This window comes from Phascolarctos cinereus, unplaced genomic scaffold (assembly GCF_003287225.1).
Source record: "Phascolarctos cinereus isolate Bilbo 61053 unplaced genomic scaffold, phaCin_HiC Scaffold_5;HRSCAF=322, whole genome shotgun sequence".
Taxonomy (NCBI): Eukaryota; Metazoa; Chordata; class Mammalia; order Diprotodontia; family Phascolarctidae; genus Phascolarctos; species Phascolarctos cinereus.
In genome coordinates, this window is record NW_027555958.1 from 156,724,120 (window position 1) to 156,745,807 (window position 21,688).

Consider the following 21,688-nt stretch of genomic DNA (forward strand, 5'->3'; position numbering starts at 1 on the left):
TTAACCTCTCTTATATGTTGCTATAAAACCAAAGTTTCCAATATATATTTTATGAGCTCCTGCCATACCTCCCTTTGCATTGACATTACTGTGTTTCAAGGTATATGTTTATTTCATTTGGAAAGCCTTCCTGAGTTCTTTGTAGAATTTCTCTCCCTATTCATTCTCCTCAACAAGTGCTGGTACACAAGCTTTAGTTATTTTTCAAAATATATTCTTCTTTTGGCAAATATTTATCATGAGCACTGAAACATAAGATGACTAAGTGTCCTGTGAGATTCTTGTTGCCGCAATTAAACCAACTCTGCTAAGTCCATTATTTGTCTCTGTAAGGAGAGCTTCTGAGCCATCCTTCCCTTTAGCTGTAGCATCCTGTTTGTTTCCTGTTTTCATTCACGATGAAAGTGAAAGATTAATACAATTAAGTTCCTCCAATAGTATGTCCATTTATTTGTACAAGAATCTTACATTTATAGTGCCAAGAGCTAAATTAATGTTTGTAGATGTTCTAAAGACTGCTTAATTCTTAGTACCTTCTGCACCCTTTCCTGTAACTTTGTTAATGTCACTGTAGAAACAAAAGGAGACCACATAGGACTGGGGACCATTCATATTTTTCTTTTTTTCGTGGATTGCCACAGCCAAAGAATTTATCACCAAATAGCCAGTCTACTTACTGAGCCTCTCCGTACCTAGCTACTATAGATACTTAGCTACTATATTCTTCCAAGGCATGATAGACATTGTCTGTTGCTAGGACTATACCTAAAGATTTTCCAGCTTGCTAGAGCCTTGCTAGAGCAAGAGCCAACATTGCTGAAGAACCAAAGATTGATCCCATGTTGTGAAGAAGCTTCGGAGTAGGATTTTAGTGGAAGGTCTTGACATAGATGATACTTAATAGTCCTATGAAATGTGCTGGGCTAGTAGCCAGGAAATGGGTTAGACCAGGGGTGGGGAACCTGTGGCCTTAAGACCACATGTGGCCCTCTAGGTCCTCAAGTGTGGCTATTTGACTGAATCCAAACTTCATAGAACAAATCCCCTTAATAAAAGGATGTTCTATAAAACTCAGACTCAGTCAAAAGGCCACACCCGAGGACCTAGAAGGCCATATGTAGCCTCAAGGCTGCAGATTCTCCACCCCTGGGTTAGGCAGGTATTACAAACTAGCTTTGTGACTTTATTGTACTATACCTCAGTTTCCATATCTTTGAAATTAGTATTACTATAAAATACAAATTAATATTGGAATTAATATTAAAATTGGCATATAATATAACTAATTAGAGTGTTGGTAGCATGATTTCATGGGTGAAGAAGAGTAGTACTATTATTTAATACCATGGCTTTCTGTTGCAGAGTTTTGTGGAATCTTAAGACTCATTACATTCTTTTTTATGCTATTGATTGTTGCTTAAGGAGTATTTAAGCTTATCGTGGTCATTCATCATTCCTTTTTCTTGATTCTCAAGTCCAGGCACTTGGGTTCAGTTTGTGAATTTACTGTGCTGTAGCCCCAGCCACCTTAAACCCAAGCTGCTTGATTGCCCACCTGGCTTGGATGTCACCAGCTCTGTTCCTACCAGTGAGTAGAAGGGCCATCAGATCTTAACCTCTTAACCTACCACTACTGCCTCTGTGCCCTGCAGACCCTTCGAATGGTGTCATATGATGTTATCCTAAGCCCCCTGGTCCTTGCCATCTGCCCAGACACGGCATGCCTAGGACTTTTAGGTCTTTCCATCTGCCTTGTACCTAAACTTTCCTTTATATGTTGTTTTCCCTTATTTGAGTATGAGCTTCTTAAAAGCAGGAGCTAGATTGCTCTCTTCAACACTTAGCACAGTGTCTAGCACAGGGGTGGGGAACCTGCAGCCCCAAGGCCACATGTGGCCTTCTAGGTCTTCAGGTGTGGCCCTCTGACTGAATCCAAATTTCACAGAACAAATCCCTTGCCGCTGCCCTAGAACATAGTAAATGCTTAAATTCAGGTCCTCAATGAATTTGAGAGGTTGGATTGGATATCTCTTTTTCAGTCTTTCATTGAATCCATTATTTCCCTTTTAAAAAGTTAAGTCTTCCAACTTGCTAACTATCAATTATTTAGGAGTACAAGTGTCCAGAGAAGAAGGAGAGAAAACTGTTTCACTTTTATCTTTCCATAAAAATCCATATATTACAAAGGAGCCAGTGATGTGTTTATTTTATTTTGGGTTTTTTGAAATTAATAGTAGACAAGGTAACCTTTCTAAAATTCTTTCTGGAGGCCCAGAATTTAATTTTACATGATTGGTGTGCATGCCTTTTCTTGGAAATACTTGTTTCTTTCTTTTTTCTACGATCAAGTTTAAAGAGAAGGTCTGGGTTTTTAGCTCTTATCTCCCAGTTTGTTAGAGTTACTATTGTGACTGGTCCTGGTGGGTCACCCATAAAGTAGTACTAGCTGGAGTGCTAAAAAATAAGTTTAAAAAAAAGCTAGTTCTCTACCCTTTCTTCCCCACTGAGGCCTGCAGCAGAGGGCCGCTCACTAGCCAAACTTTTCCTTTGACAACCAGTCCTGGGATATCAAATTAATTCACACAAGAGCCAGTTAGAAATGAAAGAATTTACTAAGCTAACCTAGTTCATTCATCCATTTCCTGCTTTGAGAAACTTGCTTCTGTCTCTTTAAACTTTTCTCTGAAGAGCAGTTGCCTATAAATCATCCCTGCACAAGGAATATCAATGCACCACAGGTCTCTGACCAACTGATTGGCTACTTGTGATGAGTGTATTGAACAACCTTGATCTATACCTAGATATCCCGTGAGGCTCTCCCTCCACCCCTTGGTATTTCACCTTTGTTCTGTTTACAAGATATCTCAAACGTGAAAGATGTTACACAGATCTCTGTGAAGTTACTTTTATTTAGCTGAACGATTGCTTTTGGACTGTTTATTACATCTTATTATCATTTTATATACGCAGGAGGGGACCTATGTGTTGTGAACTTGTTTTGAATTAATTGAACTGATTGAATAAATAATTGTTACAATAATAATTTCTGTTAAATAATCCCATTTCTCCATTCCTCTAGTGTGAAATAGTCACAATTCACATAACCGTATCTGTTCATTTTTTCCCCCTTGCATGTTTGTGCCTTTTCCAGGTCACCATTGTTGCTGATGATACCTGTAGATTCTTGTGCTGGTCAAGAGAGAGATTAACTTTTTTTCTGGAATCAGAACCATTCCTTTATGAAATATTTAGATATCTTATTGGGAAGGACATCACAAATAAATTATACTCTTTGAATGATCCCACATTAAATGATAAGGTAAGTCACAGTATTTCAGAAAATGTACCTTGAAGGTTCAACCTGTAGTCTTTTGTGGTTTTTTCTTTTGTGAACATACACACACACACACACACACACACACACACACACACACACACACACACACTATAGTTTTATACTTTATGCAATATAAGTTCCCAAAAGTTCACTGAACATCTATACTGATACCTATAATGGCAAGAAAATAACTCTGGGTTCTCAGAACCTGTCAGCTTAAAAGGTGGAAAGGCTTCAGATATGGACCTTGTGATGACCTGTATGTCTTTTGCCTAAGGATTAGCCAGGCAAAGTTCCAAGAGGTTCATCACCAGAAGGTGGGCCACCAAGTGGTGAATGTGTTTGGCCACAGCAACTTACTAAATCATTTGCTAAAGCATAGAAGGATTGCAATCTGCACGGCTAGTAAGGGAGTACCCACACCAATGAAATCATAGATCCTTGGATTAATGAACTATGTTCATAAATATCATATATATTTTGGATCTTTGTGAATGGAATCATACTTAGATGTTTAAAGAAAATCTGAACTGAATCATTTTATAATTATGATATTTGTCATTACTTAACAAGGTGGGAAATGTGAGGCTAACATTATAAAGTCTTGTGATTTCCTTCTAAATCAGGGCCCCCAACTTGGAGGGAGGGTATTTACAAGAAAAAGCCACAGGGAGCAGGAGGGAGATGTTCCAGTGATTTCCAGTATTTCAATTCAGACAGTTTCCAGCCCCATCCACTTCCCCACCGTGGATATCCATCCACAGTCTTTCTGCCAGAAGGGAGGTTGTCATTATCTTTTTTTTTTCTGTCCACACTCATCTTATCCCCATCTGTATAAAGTCTGTATCTAAGCTAGTGATTATTTATTTCCATTGGGGAAAATGTTACCTTAGCAACCAAATCACTAACAGTCCATTTCTTTTGCAGATATTGGTTATCATTGAATTACTTCCTTGCTAAACCCTACAGTTGTACAACCTCTTTAGGCCAACCTGATCTTTAAAAGCAGTTAACCTTTCCCTCCACCCTTTAAACATCTTAAAACACAATTTGAACACATGAGATAGTTTGTATAAAACAGGAGTATGCCATTGTTTCCTCATAGCATTATACATAATAACCTCTTTTTTCTGTTTTATGACTTTGGGTTTTCACAGACTAGAATTTCTCATGGTAAGGTACACAAAATAATATTGAGAATACTCCCTCCCATATTTTTGCTCTTGTTAACTTGTTTTAGATTGGTGTACAAATGACTTTATTTGTTTTTTATGGTATTCCTAATAGTTCTCTTAGTACTGACTTATCTACTCTTGCATTTTTGTTTTGATCCTGAATATGGGACTGCACTGTAAACCTGCCACCAATGATAATAGAGTAACGCAGCTAGTATATATTTCATAGCTAAATAGTATTGCCAAAAAGTTCATGCATCTCCCAAAGTGAATTATTTACTTCTAATAACATTCCTTTAAAAATATTAGCCAACAGCCAGCAAATATCTATTAAGCACCTTTCTGGGCCAGGTACTATGCTAGGTGCTGGTTACACAAAGATAAAAGTGATTCTCTACCCTTGAGGATTTTAAAATCTAGCTGGGAAGAGAGAGAGAGTGTGTGTGTGTGTGTGTGTGTGTGTGTGTGTGTGTGTGTGTGTGTGCCTGCCTGCGTGTATGCTGTCCCAAAAGTCTTAGTGCAGTTCTAAGCTTTAATATAAATTAAGTTACAATAAACATTGATACATTTATTCTTTATCAGGTGTTCTTATAGAACCTGATAAATACTCTAATATATTGAAACAGTAAGTTTTGACATTAATAGTTTGGAGACTTGAAAAGGTAAAAACTTCCCTTAGAAAGGAAGTTAAATTACAATGTGGGATTTGTTGAAGTGTAGAGAGAATCTGAATGTCTATTCAAGAATCTCATTTATTGACTATACATGCTGTTTGAAGGTACATCCAAAAATCTTTGCTTTATAGAATGCCAAAAGGTTGGAACGCAAGCCCAGTCTTTGCTCGCAGATTTCAGTGATGCAAATGAGAAACAGTATGGCTAGTTCAAGTGACAGTGAAGATGGCTTGCAACATTTCCTCCGGGGGACCTCCACTGCATCCTCTATTCGTAAGTAAACTTAAAGAGTGATGATGTAAATTATATCTTGATTTAAAATGGTTCTCAAAAAAAATGGTTCTTATGAGGAAGACATTTAGTATGAGCAAATGTGGATGGAGAGATGGCACAAGAGATGGTAAGAAGACCACAGAATGTTATATACTTGGTCTCTTAATTTTGCAAAATCATATTGGGTCATTCATAAATAAGGGAAAAATATGAAAGAAAACCAGAGCTAATTAATTTTTGTGATCCTTATTTTACACACCATCTTATATTCAAAGTTTTAATCTATTAAACCATTTAAATAAAGCCAGTATATTTATCCATATGTTCACTGGGACCTAATTTGATGGCTGGTTTCTGTTATTTTGTTTGGACCATTAAAGTAAAACCTCGTACAGTTTTAACTCTCCACTAAGAGCTATAATAATGAAGACAGCTGGATGTTTGTATCTTGGCTGGTTGTTTCCTAGTGTGAGCAGCCAGATGTCCACAGCTGTCTTGGAAGCATAACGTCCCGGAAGATGAGAGTGGGAATGGGAGAAATTAACGGCTTTTGTGAATGACACCTTTCAGAGTACTCTAGCTGCTGATGCTACAAGACAATAATTTACCCAGGGAAGACTCATCTGTGGCTAAGATAGCTAAAAGGCAATTAATGAACACTAACAACATAAATATATGCTGAAGATCAAAAGCTAAATTATCATTCCTTGCCTTCTGGACTAACACCACTACTACTACCACTACTATTACTACCACTACTACTACTACCACCATCACCACCACCATCACTGTTTCTGCTGCTACTACTGCATATTGAAGACCATTCAACAAATCCAAGGGAAAACATAAAATGTGTGGATTTCCTACACTTGCATGAACTAAGTGACTTCTATCAATGTTTTAGACTGGATTTTAAACTTCATTAAATATTAAACACCAAAGGACTTTATCTCCCAAACCTAAGCATTTATGTCTTTTAATCTTATATAATATATATGTTATGGACAAATTAAGTCAAATATTCTGGTTATTAGTGCATTCAGGGGGAAAAGGCGATTTCCAAGGTACATAATTGGTACAAACCTTCAAAGAGTAATTTAGGCATGGACAGTACTTTGTTGTAGACCAAAAAATTATATCACTTCAGACACAAAATGGTGAGCAATTATCTTTAGGTTTCTTCCAGTATAATTTCCAAAGGAGTTGACTGATTTTGACTAAATTTGGAACACTTTCTAAATAATGTGAAGATAGATGTCTGTTCAATTTAAGATTGTCTACTGTCTTGACAGTATGATAGCAAGCAGAATGTTTTAGATGGGCCTATGTGCTAAAATGTTTTGTGGAGTTCATTGAAATTTTCTGTATAGATAGAAGTTACAAAGGTATATGACTGAACTGAGTGAGGTCTACAATTCATACCACTAAAAAGGTAGTTATGAAGTCAAAAATTAAGTTCCATATTAATGAACTGTTTCCCCATTGAATGAATTGTTTTCAATAATTATTATTCCATACTTTCTTTGATTAATTAGATTATCAGTGAATATGTACCAAAAACAGGCCCCATAGTATATAAAGTTATTTATATGTTATTTTTGTTGGCATATGATTTTTTTATTGTAAGAAATTTTTAATAGAGTAAAATAAAAATTTAAGGAAAATGGTTTCAGTTCATTGGTTCATTTGACTGTACAATATCTGTTCTCCTGGGAACAGTTGCATTTGTAAGTGGGCTTAAAATGGACTTTGCTTGGTTCCAATTTCTTTTGTACCTTTCTAACAAAACATAGTACCAGAGGCTCTTTAGAATATGTGAAATTCTACATATGGACTGGCATAACACAATAAAACCTATAGTCTATCCCAGATTGTCTGAGACCATATCAACCACATAAATCTAGAAGTCCTTCATACCTGCTTTACATTGCTTTGAAGCAAAGTCTGTGAATCAGGAATAAGGTTGAGTTTCTTATCCTGTTCAATCTCCAAGCCAGGCTTTTGGCCATCCAGCTGGTCCAGAACCATTCTTGGCTGCTCTTTGAAAATGTCAAATGACTCAGGCCCTAAGGTCTAGTACTTCTCATCTGCAACTGGCCCCTTTCTTTCACTTTCCTTACTCTTAGTGCAGCCCTTTGACTGAATCCAAATTGATTTTGGCCACACTTGAGGATCTAGAGTCCCACATGTGGCCTCCAGGCCACAGGTTCCCCACAGCTGGCCTTGCCTGTGGCCACTTTTGAAAGAAGCAGCATCTCCTTTTGCAGAGCAGCTGGTGAAAAACTGCTGGGGGGGCCTTCCTGTCATCATTGGCAATCCAAAGGGTAGCTGAGGTGCTGAATCATCTCCTATGTTTCTCAGCTCTGATGATGATAGTGATAATAGCCAGTTTTTAGTGTTCTAAGGTTTGCAAAGCATTTCAAATATACTACTTCGTTTGATCCTCATAAAAACCTTGTGAGGTAGGCAATATTATTAGCCCCATTTTACTGGTGAATAATATTGGATGGAGAGAAGTGAAGTAATTTGCCCAGGGTCATACAGCTAATAAGTGTTAAAGGCACAGGTATTCCTGACTCTGAGTCTGTCCATCACTCTGTCCATTACATTACCTAGCTTTCTGCTCATGGACAGTTATGTATATGTACATATACATGTATACATATTTATATATTTACATGCATATATGTATAACTATACATATATACATATGCATACATATACACACACACACGTGTGTGTTGTGTGTGTGTGTGTGTGTGTGTGTGTGTGTGTTTTCCCCCAAATGACTGTTGGTAAGTATATCTTCCCTACCTTGGATTTGACTTCTATGTTTTCCCCATCATTTCACTGACTGTCACATTCACAGCTGTGCAGGATTCGGGGATTCCCTGCCTGCAAATTCTTGAGTCTCCTCTGTTTCAAGCCTGAGGTCCCTGATGCAGCTTTTTTAAAACAAAACACTACAAAATAAACTCTCTCCAGGTAGTTTGTACAGGACATTTCTTACTGCCCTTGACTTCATTTTTGAAATTTCTTGGCCTCTTCCCCTGCTTAATGGGATACTAGTATTTGAATACTGAGAAATTGAAGCATATCAGCACATTAACACTGAAAATGAACAGTTTCATTCCCTTTAGGAGGATTTTTTTCAGAACTGAGCCACGCCTGGATTTGAATCTTGATTGTATTTTAGGTCTCAGAAACTCAGTGGAGCTTTAATATGGTTGTCTCTGTTTTCCTTTTAAAACTCTGTTCAGCGTAACCTCTGTTTTTGCATATTTGGAGGTAAATGTTTTTAATATTAAATTTTGTCCATATCACTGATTACGTTACTTAATACTGGAAACACATATCCATACACATATATAATGTGATTTGATAAAGTTGCCTTCAACAAATTTTAGCTCAAGAAAAATAATTTAATTCTTCCTTGTTTTGTGGGAGGAAATGTTGCTTTATTTGTTTTTGTTTTTATTTTCACCAGTACTGCCTGGGATTTAATTGGTGGAAAGAACTCCCAGTGATGAAACTGAGGTCAACAATTGCTTCTGTAGCTTATAGTTTTAGAAAATTGTCTCTGAGAAACTGAGTGGTTAAGTTACTTGCCCAGCTAGTATGTCAGAGACAGAACTTGAACCCAGGTCTTCCTGATTTTGAGGCCACTTCTCTATCCTCCACACCTCCCTTCCTCTCAGTTCTTCCTTGACCTTTAAAAAGAGTTCATAAATAATGTAATGGAAAGAGTTTTAGACATAGAGTAAAAAAAAATTCTGTAATGTAGTTTGTAGTTTTTGTGTGACCTTAGACAAGTCATTTAGACCATCTATCTGGGCCTGAGTTTCCTCATCTATAGTTTGTCTTGATAGCCTCCAAAGTCCTGCCTTACTCCAACCTATGATCCTATGAACACTCAACCACCTGTAATCAAATGTGTTTATCTCAGACCCAAAGAAGGCAAACTATGTGCCTGTAGAATTTAAAGATGTCTAAAGAGTTAGGAGTTTGGTTTGAAAGATGAATTCCAGAAGAAAAAAAAATCTGTTCATTGGAGAAACAGAAAACCCATGCCTTTTGGGATTTTCTAAAGTAACCTTTTTGGCTGGAAAAAGAGAGTGAACCTATTTCTTAAAGAAGGAGTAATCTTAAGATGCAAAAATAGAATTTGTTGGACCAACTCAAATACATTTTTGTATGAATAGTAATATTCAAAATTCATTCTTTTGGATGTGGGGATATGAAAGAGAAGGAAAAATAAAATGTGGTTTTGAAGTTGCAAGCCTGAGTGATGTGATGCCAGCATCATTCTTGCCAAATCTTATCATTTGCACCTCCGTATCTTTTATATACCTGTTCTTCTCTTCCCACACACAGCCACTAATTCACAGGTCCTTCTCATCTCCATCTGGACTACTGCAATAGCCTCTGATTGGTCTCTCTGCTTCCAGTCTCTCAACCACTCCAATCCATGCCCCATTTGGCTTCCAAGATGACTTTTCAAAAGTATGGATCAGACCATGTCTCTCTCTATGTTCAATGAGATTTGGCAACACCCTATTATTTCCAGGGTCAAATGCAAACTCCTCTTTTTGGTATTTAAATCTCTCCGTAACAAGGCCTCATCTTACCTTTCCAGTTTTACACCTTACTCAATCTTAAGACACAATTACACTGCCTCACTTGCTATTTCTCACACACAACATCTCTTCACCTTTGTGCCGGTTCTCTCCCTCCCCCACCTCCCATGACTGTAATGCTTTGCCCCCTCACCTCTGTCTCTTAGTTTACCTGGATTCCTTCAAAACTCAGTCCATTCCATCTTCTGTGCAAGGCTTTTCCTGGTCACCTCAACTGCTAGCACCTACTCCTCTGAGATCACCTTACATTAACTCTGTATATGTCTTCTATATACCCAGATATTTATACGTTCTCCTAATTAAAATGTGCACCCCTTGAGGACAGGGACTGTGCTGTTCTTTGTATCACCAGTCCTTAGCACAGCACTTAATACATAATGTTTTAAGAAATGCTTGTTGAGGGGGCAGAGAGGTGGCCCAGTGGATAGAGCACCGACCCTGAAGTCAGGAGGACCTGAGTTCAAATCTAGCCTCAGACCAAACACTTGTAACTTACTATGTGTGACCCTGGGCAAGTCACTTAACCCTAATTGCCTAAAAAAAAATGATTGTTGAATAACTACTATGGAAGTGTTTTGCATAACTGCACATGTGTAACCTATGTTGAGTTGCTTGCTTTTTCACGAGGGTGAGTGGGGAGGGAGGAAGGAAGAAAATTTGCAACCCAAAGTTTTAAAAAACACATGTGTAAAAAAAAGTGTTTTCACATGCAACTGGGAAATAAGAAATATGGGAAATGTGGTACAGAAATCTATCCTGTCCTACAGGAAAATAGAAGGGGAAGGGCATAACAGAAGGGGTGGAGAGATAGAAGGGAGGGCAGACTAGGGGAAGGGATATTCAGAATGCATGCCATCTTGGGGGGGGGGGAGATGGGGTGAAAATTTGGAATTCAAAATCTTGTGGAAGTAAATGTTGAAAACTAAAAATAAACTTAAAAAAATACTAAAAAAAAAAGAAATGCTTGTTGACTAGCTGGCAGAGGGAAGTTAGCAGGAAAAGGGTGGTTTCTTTTTTCTTTGGTATGGGAAGTAGAAATAATTGATTCAGTTTGGAGCTTGCTGAGTTTGAGGTACCACTAATATATACAAATAATGTGAGATGGCACTTGAAAATTAAAAATTAAGGCTCATGAAGAGTTTTGGCTGCAGATAAGGATTTGGGCAATCATCTGCATAGAGGTACAATTGAAACCATGAGGCTGGGTAAGATATCCATGATTAAGAGGCAGCTTGGTTAAGTGAAAATAACACCGGATTTGAAATAAAAGAATTTAGAGTTGAATCTTGGCTGTCATTTGCTACCTGTGTGATAGGTAACAACTTTTTTTTTCTCATCCATAAAATGAGGATGACTTCCATCAAAACCAGATGACTTCAAGGTATCTACCAGTTTTAAATCAATGATCCTAGAAACTATTTATTAAATGCTTATTTTGTGAAGCAGTGTTTCATGTGAATGGAAAGAGGCTATTAACTACTGCACCTAGGGTATATAACTAGTTCAGCCATGGACAGGTGACTAAACTCCTAGAAAGCTCAATCTGCAATCACTTGTTTTTACATCTTCACCCTTCATTGTAGTGCATGCTCTAGAGTTAGCCTTCAAGATCCTGCTCACACTCACCAGCTGGGCCCCGGGGGGTGTCTGCTATGTCTTCCTTCAGGGTTCTAGGGTAACTCTAAGGGTTTGGGTATCATAGGGTATCTTTCTTTTTTTAATTTATGGAAAAAAACAAGCATTTCTGTAACAGTATAACACAAAAGATGATTGCATATGAAACTGCAAATCTACTATATCCAACTTGCTATTCCTTTTAAATGTGTTACAAAATTATAATGTAAATTTCTTTTTTTTTCTTTTTCCTTTTTTTCCCACTCCCTTCCCCTGCCCTAGAGATGGCCTCCACCAGGCACAAATGTGTATATATGTATATATACACATGCATATATACATATACACATATACCTATATGTGTATATGTAGAATTATTCTGCATATACATCTATTTATAGTTCTTTCTCTGGATGCAGATAGCATCTTTCTTCATATGTTCTTTATAGTTAATTTGGGTATTTATAATACTCAAATAATGAACTGATGCTGAATGAAATGAGCAGAACCAAGAGAACATTGTACACAGTGACAGCCACATTGTGTGATGACTGACTTTGATAGACTCAGCTCTTCTCAGCAATACAAGGATCTAAGACAACTCCAAAAGACTCATGATGGAAAATGTTATCCATATCAAGAGAAAGAACCATGGAGTCTGACTGCAGATTGAAGCATATTATTTTTCTTCTCTCTCTCTTTTTTTTTTGTTTCTTCTTTATTGTGGTTCCTCCCATTGGTTCTAATTTTTCTTTACAACATGACTAATGTGAAAATATGTTTAATAAGAACATATATGTGTATATTTATATAACCTATTTCAGATTGCACACTGTCTTGGGGAGGGAGGAGAGGAGGGAGGTGGAGAAAATTTGAAGCTCAAAAACTTATGGAAGTGAATGTTGAAAACTAAAAATAAATAAATCTAAAAATTAAAAAAAGGAAAAAAAGGAAAAAAATAAAAATAGTCAAAATAACTTATTCACTAAAAGTCATCCTTAAAATAATACTGCTGTTACTGTATACAATGTTGTCTTGGTTCTGTTCATTTTGCTCTTCATTATTTTGTGCAAGTCTTTCCATGCTTGTCTAAGATCACTGAGCTCATCATTTCTTATAGCACAGCAGCATTCCATCACAATCATATACCAGAACTTGTTCATCCATCCCCCAGTTGATAGGGTGTCTTTCTAATGCTATACCTCACCAGTATGCTTCTTAACTGTGGTTACCAGTTGCTACCCCTTAGTTGGCCAACTTTAATTAGCTGTTAGAAAAGGCCATTTGCTGAGGTGCTTATAGTTGGTATGATATATCTCCTTCCTCCCCTCCCCTCCTTCTAAAGTCTGTGACTCGGGTCTCCCATAAGTAGATATAGAACACAGGGGAAAGTGGAATCAAATGGAAAGAGCACATGTGGTCAAATGGTAACTCACAGCTCCTGCAAATCCTTTTACTGGAGTTCTCAAGATGCTACAAGTTAGTTAGGGTGAATCTTCTTCTGCAGGGCTCCTTGTCGAGCCTTCAGTGTGCCATTCTTTATCATGTTCATTCTGTTCTTGGCTCCCAATGAAGACAATACCATTAGTTGTTTTGAGGTGCTGGTCTTAGTGGAAAGCTCAAAATCCTCCAGACTCTTTGAAGTTCATAAGATCCTCCTCCAGCCAAAACAATGGCGAGTGGGGTGGATAAAGCATTTCCCTTCCCCCCTCAAAGTAATTGCCTTGCAAGGGCTTGGCATGAGACTTTCACCACTAAGCTGCGAGGTATTCAGATGACTCCACACTGGCTTGATTGTTTTATGCAAGTCCTAGAGGAACCTAGTTCCCTACAAGTCCAAGAAATTAGTTGAAATACCTTTGATTGATTCAGTGTAGATGTCCAAGATTTGTTCACACCTGTTCACACCTCTGAATCCACTGATATATGTTTTCACCTCATAAAGGTATCAGGAATAAGTAGAGTGAGATTATTGATTGACTGACTTAATAGAACACCCCCTCACCCCATCCCTATTCATTCCTCAATCTCTTGCAGTCTGGCTTTCATCCACTCCATTCTACAGAAACTGCTTGCTTCAAAGTCACAGATGACCTCTTAATTACCATATCCAATGTGCTTTTCCCCTATCAAACCTCATCCTGGTTCATCTTTTTGCAGCACTTAACTCTTTTTACTCCCCTTCCTTTTGGATACTCTTCTACCTCCACCCCCACTTGGCTTTGTTTGTTTGTTTGTTTATTTGTTTTTTGGGCAATTGGGGTTAAGTGACTTGCCCAGGGTCACACAGCTAGTAAGTATCAAGTATTTGGTCTGAGGTCAGATTTGAACTCAGGTTCTCCTGACTTCAGAGTTGGTGCTCTATCAAGGTGCGCCACCTAGCTGCCCCTCCCACTTTGGCTTTCTTGATTTTTCTCTCTGCCTCTCTCTGTCTTGCTGTTACAGTATACAATGTTCTCTTGGTTCTGTTCATTTTGCTCTTCGTTACTTCCATGCTTGTCTAAGATCATTGAGTTCATCATTTCTTATAGCACAGTCGTATTCCATCACAATCATATATCACAACTGTTCAGCTATTCCCTAATTGATGGGGTGTCTTTCTAATGCTGTCTGTCTCTCTGTCTTTGATTGTCTTTCCTGACATTCCATATCTTCAGCTGCCTGCTGGTTATCTCTACCTACATTCCCCTCCATCACCTCAAACCTAATATGTAAAAAACTAAATTCATTCCCCTCAAACTATCCCTGCTTCCAACTTCCCGTTTCCGTGATTAACACCACTATTCTCCCTGTTATCCAGGCTTGAAACTTCAAAGTCGGTTTAAACTCTTCTCTTCATCACACCCTCACTCAGATATAACCAATTGTCAAATGCTGTCAATTTTTTCTCCACAATCTTGAATCTATCCCTTTTTTTCCTATGGTCATTCCACAACCCTTATTCAACCTTTCATTACTTTTCAACTGTATTTTGGTAGTTTCTTGTTATCCATGCTGCTAATCTGTCCCCCCTCCACTTGATCCTTCACTCAATAATCAAACCACTCCTCCTAATATGTAGATCTGACCTTAAGCAAATCACTTAACCTCTCTGGATCTTTTGTCTAGAAAATAAAACTCAAACTCAGTCTTGGTCAAATTTCAAGATCAACTACAATCTAGCTCCAATTTACATTTCCAGCTTCATTTCAAAGGACTTTTACACATTTCAGGAAAACTCTATCACTCCTAATCTTGCACCATACTCTTTTTTTCTTTCAAATAGATTCAAATGATCACTTCTATGAAAAGACAATGCTATCTCTCCTCTCTCCCACTTCTGATATTCTTCTCTTTCTCCAGGACCTAGATCAGGTAACACTTCCTCCATGGAATCTTGCTTCATTTCTTGGCCCTGGTAGTGGAAAATGATACCTCCCTCATTTTTTTCTAGTTAACTTTGGATCTTTCTTTTGTTTTTCACACATTCTACATTTTATTGAGTTTATTTATGTACATGTTGTATCTCCTCCCCCCCACCACCACCCCTGAGTTGATCGCAAGTTTCTTGACTAGTTTTATTGGTTTTGAATCCCTAGCACCCAGCTCAATGCTTTGCTCTTAATAGATGGTCAATAGATTTTTTTTCTTTTTCTTTTCTTTTCTTTTTTGTTTTGGAGATTGGGTAAGTTGAATTATGTGAATTGATTTAAACAAGTCCTTTAAATTGTCTGTATTCTAGTTTCCTAAACTATAAAATTATCCGGGTGAAGGGGACAGGAAGTGGGTAGATGAAGATAAGGATGATATTAGAGCATTTTGTTAGAGCATATTGTTAAAGCACATTAGCCCGCTTGGATAGAAAGGGTTTATAAGGAGACAGTATCTTTTGTAGTTCCAGATTTCCTCTCTAAAGCTGCATGTGTTTATCTGGATGAATCTAAGTATATTCATTTGGAAATCTGTGACTCATATTTTGGACTCACTTTCCTCCATTTGCAGTCCCTGACCATATATATATATATATATATGTATATGTATGTATGTATATATGTATATATATGTATATGTGTATATATATGTGTATGTATATGTATGTATATATGTATATATATGTATATGTATATATATGTGTATGTATATATGTATATATGTATATATGTGTGTATGTATGTATATATGTATATGTATATGTGTATGTATATGTGTATATATACACATACACACACATACATATATATGTATGTGTGTGTATGTATGTATGTATGTATGTATGTATGTATGTATGTATGTATTTTACCAGTTTTACTATATTGGGTACTTTATTCTTGAAGTGTGGGCCTACTCCTATGCTCCAGAACTCCACTATTGGAAGTTACCAACTTGCTGGCTGAGTTTACCACAAACTCATTTTGCTTAATCTCAACTCTCAGTACCACGAAGTAATCTTTTTTTAACTTTTCTGATTGATTTCTCAGTCTCCCCACAGAGGTGGTCCCAAACTCTGTCAGGAAATGATTTTGTCTCCTACTTTACTAAGAAAATCAAGCCTCTCTCTCTCAAGAGTTCCCTCATCTTCCCTACTCTGTATCTCAAAACCCTTCATATTTCTACTTCTTAAGTTCTTGTTGAATAGTTAGTTGATAGAAAAGTTGTAAGAAAGGTAGACCTTGTGAGGATTTGGGAAAAGGTTTAGAATGAATTATCTAAAATGTATTGGAGCTTTCTGGCATTTGCAACTGAAACTCAAATAGATACTAGGCTTGGAGTCAGGAACACTTGAATTTAAACTCTGCTTCAGACACTTAATAGCTATGTGATCTTGAATAAGTCACTTAATCTCTTTCACTCTGTTTCCTCAATTGTGCAAAGAGGAAAATAATAGTACCTACCTCACAGGCAGGTGATGAAGATCTAGTGAGATAACATATGCAAAGCATTTTGGAAACCTTAAGATCACCATATGATTATCATTATCACTATATATCACACACTCACACACACACACACACACACACACACACACACACACACACACACACACACACCCATGTTCTTAGTCTGGGCCATTAGAAACTGGAAGTATTCAACTCTCACCATTCTAGTGATCAGAGAGAAAAGAGATTGCCAAGGCAATCTCATCACTGACAATTGGTGAACAGCAGTGGTGTTGTCATGGCAACCTAGAGATATTTTATATTTTTCTTGAAAGCCTCAGACCTCCATTTTGGTTGATCTGGGCTAAATCACTTCAGGTAGTTTTTTTTTTAATCTGATGCATACTCTTCAGCAGTCAGTTGGGCTTAAGCTTTTAAGGGTTTTGTTATGAAAGCATGTTGCTTTTTTCCTTAGTTTTTCAGGCTTTATTGTCTTTTTTTAGGGCCCTCTGGAATAGAAATCAGAAAATTACTTTCCAAGAGGCAAGAGAAATTGCCCCCCTTCAAGGTTCACAGTTGTTATTATTTATTGTGGTTGTTGCCAAGACAGGGTCCTTGGCCATCAGGTGGTTTCATTTCACCTGGTTATGTGTATTTGCTTGTCTTCTGTCAGAGGATCTGTGCATTAGCTACTCACTCACATGGTCTGTGTGTGCCTAGAGGGGCTGCTTTTTTTTATTTCTGCTAAGATACCATCTCTGTCAGAAAAGGCAAACATATAGTCTGATGCTGGCCTGAACGTCTGCTCTGTCTGCTACTATGAATTTAGTACAGTTAGCTGAAGAGAGACAAAAAGGAAAACACTGCAGCCTTCTTTTTAATGCTGACTCATCAAATGATATTTCTAAGTACAATTCCCAATCAGGCAACAATTTAGTTTATGAAGTACAAAGCAAAATATTTTGTAGCATTAATGTCACAGGGCAGAACTGACTCAGTTACAGGCTAACCATGTTACATCAGGCTACGTACTACTTTCTTAGGAGCCATGATTTGATCTGGGTTGTGTTCAGATATTTCTACCGATAAGCTGGCATATGATTCTTTCATAATTTTCAAAAACCTTGGGCCTTCTCTATGGGATTGTGGAAATGGGTACTGGTTTGAGAGGGAGAGGACATATGTCCAAATCCCAGTCTTACCATGGATTACCCATCTGACAGTGGGCAAATCACTTTGACCTCTCTGGGCCTCCTGTTTACTCGTCTTTAAAATGAAAGGATTGGGCTAGATTACTCCATTTCAGCTCTAAGTCTGTGATCTTGTGATTTGCTGACCAAATTAGCCTGCCTTGACAATTCAGACAGATGTCTTCAAGGTACAGGGTATGTCTACTTACCCTAGCACAGAGCACAGTAATCACACATTTGATTTTAACACGGGCATTTCCAGCAAACCAGAAGCAATTTTGAAATGAAATGATTCACCTAAATCAATAACCTATTTCAAGAATTTTCAGATCGTTTCTAGTTTCACAAAACCTTGCCAACTACAAGTGGGTAGTTTAGGATAGGGCGAGTAGGATGTTGGGAAGTGGTCTGAGCATTAAAGGTAGCCTTTAAGCCACATTCTGCTTTCTCATATCAATGTGCCTGGATACCTGGTGGCCATAGCAAATCTCTCACCCACCCAGCTGCTGCTCTTTGGGATTTCTATTTTTCTCCCTTTCTCTCCCTTTTCCCCTTCACCAGTTGCCTGGAACCACCTCTCCATTCCCATAATTCCTGCTCCATTCTCTCCATTACTGCTTCTCATATCCCAAAAGCAGTCCAGAGTGGCGGTTTTGATCTGCTATTCTAAGTCAAGAAGTGTTCATATTGAGGTAAGAGAAACAAAACCTTTTAACTTCTCCTTTCTCCTTTCTCCCACCGCATTGATTTTTTTTTTGAGGCAGCTAGAATTTCAATATGGATAGAGGAAGAAGTATGTTTCAAATTATATATCAGACTTGTATTAGGTGTGTGACCCTGGACAAGTCACTTAACCTCTATTAATCTCAGGTTCCTCTTCTGTAAAATGTAAATAATAACATTCACATAACAAGGTTGCTGTAAGGATCAAGTGAGACATTACATGTAAATCAATTGCATAATTTGCATAATTGAATAATTACATACCTTGAAGTATTATATACTTGACAGCTATTATTACTATTGTTGCCAAGCATGCTCTTAAAAGATCTACCTGTGCTGCTTATACCTTCCTGGTCTCCTTCCCCTCCCTGCTACTAGGCCTTGTCTTGCTTTCTACCTAATGGTCTTTGCCCCATCTCCAGCTCTAGTGAGGAAATGGGGAGGGAGGCCAGCCTGGTTTTCTTTTAAAATGTAGATAAATCTTCCATTAACCCTTTCTGGACAAAGATTTGACAATAGCACCTATGTGTGATTTTATGTTTCCCTGTCTGGCCAAAGTGGAAAACTTGGAGTGAACTTAAAAAGGAAACTTTTGACCCTCTGTCTGGTTCCCTTTTGTTACTAGTAGTAAAAAACTCTTAGAAAACTTCAGGAGGGTGCATTCCATTCTAGTGGAGGGCCAAGGGAGAAAGGATACACTCTAGTCAGAAGCACTAGCAGCCAGGAGAACCCCTAGGGTCCATGAGAACTGCAAAAGAGATGGGGTAGGTGACAGAGCATCTGTGAGGGCTGTTAATAGTGGCAGGAGACACCACTGCTATGTACCCCTAACATGCTGGAGAGCCCTTAGCCCCACATCAGCTGTAGAAGATGAGTTCTGGGTATCCATAGTTGGAACTCTGAACATACTTTGCCATAGAAACATTGTTAAACCAGGTGGCCTTTTCTAGTCTCTCCAGCTGCTAGGGTTTTTCCCTGTAAGGCTACTTTCTTGCCATCGCACAGTTGTGTGGGTGTGTGTGGGGGGGTGTATGTGCACACACATTTATATATACACACATACATACATACATATATGTGTATATGGATGTGTGTCTATATCGTATGTGTTTATTTACATGTTCTCTCCTCCCTTGGAGTATAACCTTCTTGAAGGCAGGGACTATTTTTGCCTTTGTAATCATGGCGTCTAGCACTGTACTTAGCACAAGGTAAGTGCTTAATACATGCTTATTGGTTGATTGAAACCTGGTGGTTAGAGCTTGTCTTACTAAGAGTCCTAAATGTACTTTAAGTATTTGTTCTCAGGAGGTCAATTGATCAGTGATATCATTCATGTGAATACTTCCTCCAGGAATAGAGATGGTAACCCAAATCTTCCATGTTGCCTTACACATAGTAAGTGTGGAGTAAAAGAAATCGAACTCATCCCTACCTTCTCAACCTGTGTGGGAATTTCCATAAATCCCCCACATCAGATCCAATCTAATAACCGACCATTACTACTTACCCCTTAAGGTTTGCAAGATGCTCGACATACATCTCATTTCACCCTTACAGTTGCTATCCAAGTAGGTAATATTAGATGGTATTATCCCTATTCTACAGACAGAGAAATAGAGGTACCCTACAGAGTGGCCTTCTTCAGGCTGTTTCATGGAGACCAATGCAACACTTGAGCTGTCCACCTGCCATTGCTCTGTCTCTCTCTAGCTGCCTAACTGCTTTCTGTTTTCCAGTATCATACTTAAAGCTGGGAGGGGCCTTAGAGGACATCTAGTCCAACACTTTCTTTTTACAGATGAGCAATCTGGAGCCAGGAAAAGTCAGGTACCTTGGTCAAGGTCACAGGGATAGTAAGAACTAAGATTTGAATCAAAGTCCACAGACTCCAGAACTAGTGCTCTTTCCACTATACCATGTCCCCTTAATGTCCTTAAAGATGCCTTCATGACACTTCTTAAATTGAAGTCATGGATGACCATATACGGTTGCCTATTTACACCCACCATGGGTCTACTTAAAAAAGAACTTTGGGAATGTAACCGGTTCCCAGGTTAGGCATAGAATTTAAAGAGTGGTTTATTTTTATGACCAAGTAAAGTGTTATAAATTAAGATATAAATGGCACTAATAAGTAAAAAAGTTAATAAAAATGGATGCTTTACAATAGGCCTGTGATTTATGACAATGGATTGTCAAATGAACAGGCTTATAAAGTTGAAATATTGTCACATGGAAGTAGATCTTCATTTGTGGGAAAGTCATGGACCATGTAGATCTGCTTTCATCTTGAAACCTTAAAATAGAGTTTTATTGATATTTTAAGCTTTTATTTTGCTTTTTGCTCTGAAAAAATAATGCATAGGTCATTAGAAATAGCAATTCATTAGAAATGCTGAAGGGAAAACATTCTTTACTTCCTCAAGGTATTCTTGAAAACAGCAAGTGGGGAATTTATTTTATAATTATTTATTATTACTAAAGACCAGTGATGCACTGGACATTCTTGTGTAGTAGAAAGGAGAGGGCAACTAGGTGGCACACTGGATAGAACACCAGGCCTGGAGTCAGGAAGATCTGGATTCAAATCTGGCCTCAAGACACTCACTAGCTGTGTGACCCTGGGCAAATCACTTAACTCTGTTTGCTTCAGTTTCTTTATCCTAAAATGAGCTGGAGAAGGAAATGGCAAATCACCTTAGTGCCTTAGCCAAGAAAACTCCAAATGGAGGCAGGAAGAGTTGTGTGTAACTGAAATGACTGATCAACAAGAAAAGTAGAAAAGCAGAAATCTTTTCTGTTAATGAACTCTAAATTAAATAGACAGCAGGAAAGGAATCAATACACTCAGAGGAAAGATCACTCAGCATAATGCAGAGATCTATAGTGTCAGGTACATTTTTTCATAACCAGAAGTTCAAAGAACTTACCAAGGACAGCTTATGGGAGCTTATTTGATGATTAGCTTGAAAATAAAGGAAGGGAACACCAAGAGAGAAAGCTCTTCTTCCCTTGGGCACCAACCTTTTATGTCTTTTCTTTTGTGAAATTCATCACAGTTGAATATCTATGCCTAAAGAAAGACTATGTCATTCTAAATTGCATAGTTTAAGTATTTCTCTTGCAAAACTAAATACCTTGGAAATGGTAAAAAAAAAAATCAGTGCTGTCATGTCCCCCAAGGATAGCTAGTCAGATTTCAGTTT

At 37.9% G+C, this 21,688-nt stretch overlaps 1 protein-coding gene across 6 annotated transcripts in view; it reads left to right on the top strand.

Moving 5' to 3' along the window:
* The window catches only part of POPDC1 (popeye domain cAMP effector 1), a 70,464-nt gene that overhangs the window by 27,409 nt on the left and 21,367 nt on the right, over window positions 1–21,688 (top strand). For 4 of the 6 annotated variants that reach the window (XM_078155219.1, XM_078155220.1, XM_078155218.1 and 1 more), the window contains 2 exons: window positions 3,152–3,319; window positions 5,318–5,459. In XM_078155219.1, the coding sequence (XP_078011345.1) occupies window positions 3,152–3,319; window positions 5,318–5,459 (310 nt within the window). The other 2 variants (XM_020976934.2, XM_020976939.2) reach the window with 2 other exon arrangements.